The sequence below is a fragment of the Echinops telfairi genome, unplaced genomic scaffold (genome assembly GCF_000313985.2).
Source record: "Echinops telfairi isolate 266 unplaced genomic scaffold, ASM31398v2 ScPeMD7_2;HRSCAF=8, whole genome shotgun sequence".
In the NCBI taxonomy this organism is placed as follows: Eukaryota; Metazoa; Chordata; class Mammalia; order Afrosoricida; family Tenrecidae; genus Echinops; species Echinops telfairi.
In genome coordinates this window covers 68065528-68074560 of record NW_022103898.1, presented here as the reverse complement: position 1 = coordinate 68074560, position 9033 = coordinate 68065528, and the positions used below count along the sequence as shown (strand labels likewise).

The window sequence follows — 9033 nt, the reverse complement described above, 5'->3', positions numbered from 1 at the left end:
ATTGAGAATACTATGGTTTGGGCATGTATGTGAAGTGATTGAGAATACTGTGGTCTGGGTCAGGTGTGTCTTCGTTCTCTAAGTAACATCTTTGCTTTTCAATTTCAAACAGGTCTTTTGCAGTAGACTTTTCCAATGCGATATGTTGGAGTAGTTATGTATGATTAAATAAGTCAATCAGAACTTTCCTAATGTATAGTAATTACCTAACCAAATATGTAGTATAATATAATCACATCCCACAATGTCACAATGTTATCACATCCCATAGTACAATCTAATGTAGTGTAATCAACCAATCTGTTGAGGTCATACCAATACAGTGGACCTAAACTTAATCACTTCTGAGTTATAAAAAGACACACACACACACACACACACACACACACGAAGAGGAAAACAGACCCTGGAGACTGATGCATCTCTAAGGATTGCTGACAGCTACTAGAAACTGAACCCTGGTGGTCTAGTGGTTATGAGTTGACTGCTAACTGCAAAGTCAGGAGTTCGAAACCACCAGCCTCTCCCCTGGAGAAAGAGGCGCCTTTCTACTCCTTGAAAGAGTTGCCGTCTAGGAAATTCACTGTTCTATCCTATGGAGTTAGTGTGCGTCCGAATCGACTCAGTAGCAGGGAGTAGCTAAGTACTCGAAGTGGAAGGAAACCGAGGAGAACCTGACTCAAGAGCCCATTAAACTAGCACTTCTGGCTCTTGATTTGCTTAGGTAAGTATGCTGCAAAAGAGCTCTTTAAAGGGCTAAAAGCAAAGATGATGCGTGAAGGACTCATGTGCCCCTGATCCAATCACCTCATCTGCATGCAAAAGCTGGACCAGGAACAAGGAAGATAAGAACAAGTGATGCATTTGAATGACAGTGTTGGTGGAGAATGTTGACTGTACCACGTGCTCCTCGATGAATGAACCGATTTGTCTTGGAAGAAGTGCAATCAGAATGCGCCTTAGAAGGAGGGCTGATGAGACCTTGTCTCACATCCTTTGGACGTTACAAGGAACCAGTTTCTGGAAAAAGACGTCATGCTCAGAAACTAGAGGGTAGCCAAAAAATGAGGAAGACTCGATGAAGTGCATGAGCACAATGGCTGCAACAATACACTCAAACACAGCAAGGAGGGGAAGAGGGTGCGGGACTTGGCAGCAAATCCTTCTGCTGCATGTGGTGTTACTAAGAGTCAGAAGGGTGCGTCCGTAGCACCTAGCCACAGAAGTCTCCTGAACTGTGTGGGAATAGAAATTTCTATGAAGATGGCCCTGGTTCTGTTTCCCTGGAGAACCCTGATCACGACATCTTTCTACCTTTATTTTAAGTGCTCGGCAAAACCTTCCTAATCCTTCCCTGGACAGCCCTTCCCTCAGCCAATTCTGTACTTTCTAGCCTCATTGAGGTGTGTGTCAAAAACATGTTTACCAGACTTTGAGCTCCCAGAGGGCAGGGACTGTGCTTATTCATCTTTGTAAGCTCCATGCTTACCATACTGTGTTCATAGATTCAAAGAGGGGATGAACCAGACACAAAAACTGAATGGGAGAGCTTCTTAACTCCCCAGGGTGGCAAATGTGACCGGTTAGCTAAATTACCGCAGCAAGAGAAGACTTGATGTGACAAGACCTCCTCCGGGGATCCCATAAAAAGATGAGGAATACTTGCCCCAGACTAACTTCCCAAAGTTTTGCTCTTACAATACCCACTTCACTTATCAGTGACATTGATGTTCAATGAGTTTAACTCAGAGCAAAATGCCCTATGGCATATCGTTCCTCTGCACTTCACCACAACAGTTTAAGACATTCGTTTTTGTACAAGCACTTTCAAGTCACGAGTAAACACAAAGGTAAATGGTTTGTTTACACGCCTTGACACTCCCACGTAAGGAAGCCACAGTGGAAGTTACACTGATGCCACGTAAATCGCTGCAGAACCAGATGTGGCTTACAAGGTGCCGTGTAACTCATCTCCTCTAAGCAATAAAGCCTTTTTCTTTTCTTACTTTTTTTTTTTTTTTGGCAAAAGTTTGAGAAACGTACTGCTGTTTTCTATCAGCAGATACAACAGATGGCTGGCACATGTCTGCTTTGCTCAATGAAATTGGCTCTCTGTAGAATTACTCTTTGATCCCCAGTGGCATGTCCACAACACCACAATGCAAAATACCACGGCATAACAGAATCTAAACATTAAAGGTTTAAAGCTGTGCTTTTGATATGAGCACCTCCTTAAAAAAAATCATGCCCACAGTATGTAAACATATTCCCATTCCCACTTTGAAACGATGGAACAGGGGTCAGAAAATGAGGCATTTCCTCCCTTTTGTGACCTGAAACCAAGCCAAAGGGGTGACTGTGAACCCCAGGAGTGCCCAGGTGTGCAAGTGCACAGGTTCTAATTTCCAAAGCCATCATACCTCCATGAAGAGAAAAAATGTGGACACTACACAGTATGAGATTTAAATAGTAATAATAAGTGTTACTGCAACTTTAGGTTTGGAAGGTGGTATTTAAGGGTGTGGGGCAGTTCCCTTGAAGATGGAAGGGAGTATTTGAATAAAAATTTACTCACAATTGTTTTCCTTTGATTTTTGTCAAGAGGAGAAAGGAAAAGGGGGTGGGGGGAGTTTGGTACAGGTCTCCTTAACTACACCAGGAAATTTGAGGTCGCCAACTACAACCAATTTAATGGGACCTGTGTTATATAATATCCAACACAAGCTTGAAAAAACAAACTCTCTGGGGCTTTCCAAAAAGCCAAACTCACCGCCGTCAAGTCGATGCCAACTTACAGCGGCCCTTCAGGACCAGGTAGAACTGCGCCTATGAGTGTCTGAGACTGTAACTGTTCACGGGAGTTGAAAGCCCCTTCCTTCTCCCACAGAACGGCTGGTGGTTTCGAACTGCTAACCTTGCTGTTAGCTGCCCAACACACTCCTCTTTGGGGTTTTAGGGGTGTTTTAATGATGGAATTGGTTTATCCAGTTGATGTCACATATCAGGAGAGGAACTCTCTCTCTTTCTCTCTCTCTAATTAGCAAATGAGCCCATTGTCATGAAAATGGCTATTCAGGTATCTGTTTTTCCCATGGTGCTAGCCTCAGTATAGCGCTCAACATGGTTGTTACTGGCATGAGTCATTCACAGAGGCCCCCCACAATCCAGGAGCTCTCTAGCTTGATGTTTTGTTGGTTTTTAAACTGGTGGGCAGTTTTCAATAATTCAAGAAGTCCTTTTTAATTGATATGGACTTAATTAAGGTCACAAACTCATTTTTAATGACCCTTGCACATTTCATTTGATACACCGTTATCTTCAGCATCCTTAACATTATTCTTATTTCAGTCATCGTACATAAAACCCAAGGGGCAGGTTCTATAATTTAACCCAATAAAGTCCACTTGTTCCCACAAGAGATACATGATCTTCCAGACCTTAGGGCAATAGACAGAATTGTCATTTTTCTCCCCTGTATCCACAGCAACAGTTCTAGGTTAGGTTTGGGGGCATTTTTTGTTTGCTTGTTTCTTTCTTTAGGCATCTTGAAATTGAGAAAATAAAGCTACACACTGACTTCTAGTGGTTATAATTATTCTGCACATCCTACATCAGAAAGGATTTCCTCTACAATCTGGACTTGTTGGTACAGGTGGGTAGAATGTGCTCAGTGACCCAGGTGGTGGGTTTGAAGCTAGTATTGGCTGATGATCTTCACTCAGAATTTCTATTCCAAAGACACAAGTTTCATCCTAAGCCTTGCCTCCCACCTCAGTAATGAACGCCTTGAGTCCCAGGGGGCTGGAACACTGACATATCTGGCTCAGCAAAAATCCTTCACCACTGCTAAAGAGGCCAACATAAAAAGAGATGCCCATTAACTTGGTATTAGAATCATAGAACCTCAGCATCTTTAGGCAGGTTATAGAACATACCATAGTTGTTAAGGTCAAGTCTACAAAGTGGCAAACATATGTAAACACAATACTTTGGGCCTTAGATCAAAGTGGTTCCTATGGAAATCACCAGTAGTGTCTCCTTCTTAGAATTCAGATTTGTCTAACAAAACTTCTCATTAAAATTTTACATGAGAGTCATTGTGTTTAGAAAGGGTCAGTTTTCCATATAAAACGTTTAATTAGAGCCAGGTTTAGAAAGCCAAAATGTTTGCTCATGGTCTCTGCCTAAGAACAATATCTCCAATTTAGGGAAAAATTAGAATAAGGAATGCCTCCTTGAAGAATATCAACTCTTAAAAGGTTATTCAAATAATCAAGAGTATTTTCCCTTGATTCCTAAAAGCTCTTTAATCCTTTTAGTGGAAACCTCTCTCTCATCTGAGAGCCTCAGAAAGAGCCGTATCAGAAAATTTGTATTTTAAATAGCAGATACAGAGGAGGTACGGTTCTCCAAAGAAAATGAGAATCACAGGGAGAGCGAGATGTGGGCCAGGCAATGTGGTTCAGGCAGGAAAGCCTTTCATAGTGGGTGTATAAGAACCTCAAAAGAAACTGGTAAATGAAAATCAGAGAATCAGACACCTATTAAAGAATTCTTTGGTCCTCATAGTTATGATCCATTATTTTGCTATTTTGTTGAGTGATGTCATGTATAAATGGTTAATATAGATTCAGATTGTTATGCATGTTTAACCTCTAAAGTACAACTTTTCATGCACATTTAATGGAATTTGTTGAATGACTAAGAGTTTGCAATTTAAAAACTGCAAATCAGAAAGTAATATACGCTGATCTAACCTATGTAAACACTTTGACAGCTAGGATGTTTCTTCTGTCTGTCTATTTTGTATACAACGTTACAGAATATCCTACCTACTTTGTTAGTGAACCTCTTTTTTCTTAACCCTTTGATCTGTGACGTTTGTCCTCTAATCTATTAATTGGTAGTTAATACATATGTCCTATCATTCCGTAGTTCAACCAAATCAAGCAGAAATGTGCAACCGCTAGCACAGGGAATTTCCAAGCATTCTTGTCAATGCTTGATTGTCCTTTCCTGTGTGAGTGAGTGTTCACTTAACCTCTAGCTATGGTATCCATTGTTACTTTCATAAACACCATGATGAGGAACATGCTCTGGCATACATGTTTATATATGGCCATGATTGTTTCTTTAGGGTGAATCTCTAGTATAAAAATGTCGCAAAGGATCTATACCAAATTGTCTGCCATCATAATCAAATTGCTCCACAAAAACAATGAATACAAATGCCAGCAATAGATGAACATGCATATTTTCCGATATTCTAAAATCACTTTTAAAAATTTTGAGTACCACTCTTAACTTTCCCTTGCCCTTGTTTCATGTGGAACATGAAATGTATTTTAAATGTGCTCAAGCATACTTCGGGGGACTGGACTAATGATTTACTGGAATTCAAGTGGTGATTGCATTGTCTCCACTGGCCCGTCCACCCTGAAGTCTCACCTATTGCCAAAAACTTAAAGTTTAAAATTGCATCAATCAACTATGTGTTTTGCTTATATATAATTAAAATGCCTACATGTTTGATATTATTTGGGTTAAATAATTATATTGTGGAAGGAAGTTTTTATTTCCCATGTAAATGTTTTGATGTGGTTTAGCTTCCAAACAACTTAATGGGTGAACTGAAGTTATTATTCTTCCCAAATTCAAAATTTCCGTGCGTTAAAAAAATTACGGAATGATGATGGCAATAAAGGTACATATGTGCTTGACACAATGGGTGGATGGATGGAGTGTGAAAAGAGTTGTACGAGCCTCCAATAAAATGATTTTTTTTAATTATGATGGCGTTAGAATCACATAACTCCATTGAGTAGAGTCCGTCACATTTAAACAGTATCTGTCAGAATCAACCCATGTCAGTGAGTTTATTTTGAGTTAAAACATCTTGCTGTTTGGTATTAGGTAGCCCCTTCTTGCTCCCTCCCCCCAAAAACACAGACTCCAGATTTCATGTAGCCACCTGCGGAAACTGCAGACAGAGCAGAGAATGAGAAGTCATGTATCTGAGGGGCTAATACTGCGTAATATGATAAGCCAGTACCTAAGCAGGAGAGAAAAAGATGCTAGAGGGTCCACCTTGATACCATTTCTATAATCTTCCCTAATGCCCTACCCGAAATTGTGCTGAGATTGTTTGATATGTCAGTCCATTAAGCTCATGGGAAAATGGCATTAAAAGAGAATGGGATTTTTCCCACCAACTTTTTGCCCCCTGTATACTATTGTTTGGAAGCATGCACCAATTTACAAAGCAACAGGGAAGAAGAAACACTCTTGCCCCAAAAAACTATTAGAGCTGTTAGCATTGTCGGCTTCTCCTACCACTGAGCCTTGATGGCATAGTGGTTACACGTTGGGCTAATAGCAGCAAGGTTAGCAGTTCAAAACCACCAGCTACTCCACAGGAGAAAGATGAGGCTTTCTACTCCTATAAGAGTTACAATCTTGGAAGCCCCCAGGGGCAGTTCTACCCTGCCCTATAAGGTTACTATGCATCCCAGTTGACCTCATGGCAGTGAGTTTGATTTTAAGATCAATTCTACTTAGTGCCAAACCTACATCAATACAATAGTTTGGGCCTTAGACTAAAGTGGTTCATGTGGAAATCAGTAGTGGTGTTCCACATTTCCCATTATTTGTCTAACAAAAGTTCTCAAGCAAGGGTGGAGGGAGGATTATAATTCAAACTAATATGGTTCTTATAGATCCAAAAAGGTATAAATATTTCTTTTAAATACAGAATTAGTAGAGACCATTCTAGCATGTGAGCATGTGTAAGTAAATAAATTCAGGTGAGAAGAAATAGGGATAATAAAAGGTTACTCATTAATTTATTACTGACTTTATAATAATCTGAAGTTAATTTTCTATAGAGCAGTTATAAGGAGGGGATTAAGGAGAAAGATTAGAAACTGCTAACCTTGCTGCTATCAGCCCAATGTGTAACCACTATGCCCCCATGGCCCCGTGCTAGGAGAAGCAAACAATGCTGACAATGCTAATACTTTCTTGGCAAGTATATTTCTTCTTCCCTGTTGCTTTGTATTGAATTATACCAAAGTCTCAGTGAACTTGCTGTAAAATGGGAGCATTCGAGTAGCTTACTGTCTTGTCATGAAGTCAATAAACTGAAAATAATTATATTTTGACAAAACAATGGAAATGTGAAGGTTCTATATTTGATCTACTTTAAAGAGAATAAGACAAAAAAAAGGTATAGACCTGAGGAAAATAAGACAGAGCTAAAATAGGCAGGCTCATTCTATAACAGGTAATTAGAGGGTACCAAAGTGGTTTCCCAATTCAAAATAGTTACTTTTTATAAAGTGTTTTCTGGAGCCCATTCTTTTTTATTGTAACCATTTTAAGTAATTTTTTAGTTAAAAAGGCCTGAAAATGTGATTTTCATTATAATGATTTTCACAGTGGACACATTTTCACAACTAATGAGCAGCAAAATAATTCATTATTTACCAGTTGTCCTCTAAGGTAAGTTTTCCAATTGCACAAAAGCAATTAAACTCACACAAGCATTTTATCCTTCTCTTTCTAAAATTAGAGGTGATGCTATTCTGAAAATAGAGAAAACATAGCATCCAAAGATGTTAATGTGCTGAGGGGGGAAAAGGAGTGTTTCTTCATAAAGATGAATTATAGTCTTCCTTTTCCCTATGAAGAAGATTTAAACTGGTAACTTTAAAGTTTTGCATAGCCTGAAATGTTTTACAAACTTTCTTACATGACACTCGTTGAGTCTGTAAACTTCTCCAAGGAATATGTTCATGTTCTAGTGAATAACATTCAACACATCTATTATTATTTTAGGTACAATGTCAAAAACACATACATTTTAAAATTTGTGTACATAATGTCTAAGTATAAATTGTGTAAGTATAAACAATGCCACAATTGAATAGTATATACTATAGGGGGGGTACCTTTAAAATATTGTGTTAACTTTTCACGTCAGGGATCACAGTAACCAGAAGTGTTGGTCTTTGATCTCTTAATCACTCCAGCAGCCAGAAGACACCAAGTCTTATCAAAATAGTGAGTTTAGACCCATCATTTGCCCTTTTCATGGTCTTTTGAGATCTTTAACTTGTGTGGCAACTTGACAAAGTGGGAATTAGTTCATTCTTTGCTTTGGAGATCGTTTTGGAGGAAAAAAAATTGCTTTTAAGAATTGAAAAAGATACCAAACGAAGCACTATGCAATATTATTTCTACCTTTCATTAAGCAGTGTAAGTCCCAGGAGGGAATTTTCTCCCCACTTGTTTTGGCTACCAGCACTCACCTGCCCCGCAGCTTGCCAGGTGAAGTTCATGGAATGGATATTGACAGGAATAGCCGGCATTCTCTGCTGTGCTTTTCTGAAATCATGCGTAAAGGGGGCCATTTTCCCCTCTGAAACAATCAGAATATCCTCTTCAAATCCTGTTATTAAGAAACAAACAGAACGGGGACACTGGATGGATTTAAGATGCTTCCAATCAGAAGATGCAAAAATGAACAGCAAAGTATCACCACGGACCGTTTCTTTGCACAACACACCTGCCTTTGGCACCCACCACGCTACGGAGGTCCGTCCTCGTCTGCATGTGCTCAGAACGATGCCTGCAGACACACGGAGTTGGCTGCTGCAAATACACGCTGGCACCCCCTAAAAACGCAGGTTGCGTGATCCGAGCGCTAGTTTAAGTGATTTCTTGACAGGGGAGTTTATAAGCTTTCAGATGAAGGGATACTTGTGTGAAAAGGGGGAGAACCCCATCTTCTTTGAAATTAAGTTTGGAAAAGATCGCCTGCATCCCTTGTGGATCGGACGCGCGGAGAGGGAGCGAGAAGGCCCCCCGGGGCGGGCTCTTACCTATGAGCGCCCGCGCCTGGTGGGCGTCGATCCACAGGTACAGGCTCTCCTGGGGCGGCTGGCCGGCCTCGGCGCGCAGGGCCAGCAGGCACGGGAGGATGCTCCAGAGGCGCAGCGCGGCCGCCGCGGGGAAGGCGCTGCTCCGGGCCAT

At 40.5% G+C, this 9033-nt stretch overlaps 1 protein-coding gene across 1 annotated transcript in view; it reads right to left on the bottom strand.

Moving 5' to 3' along the window:
• The window catches only part of WIF1 (WNT inhibitory factor 1), a 96835-nt gene extending 87802 nt beyond the window's left edge, over positions 1-9033 (bottom strand). Inside the window, exons 1-2 of the mRNA XM_004700477.3 lie at positions 8883-9033; positions 8310-8449 (exon numbers count right to left, since the gene is read on the bottom strand). Of these exons, the coding sequence (XP_004700534.1) occupies positions 8310-8449; positions 8883-9033 (291 nt within the window). The remainder of the gene's footprint in view (positions 1-8309; positions 8450-8882) is intronic.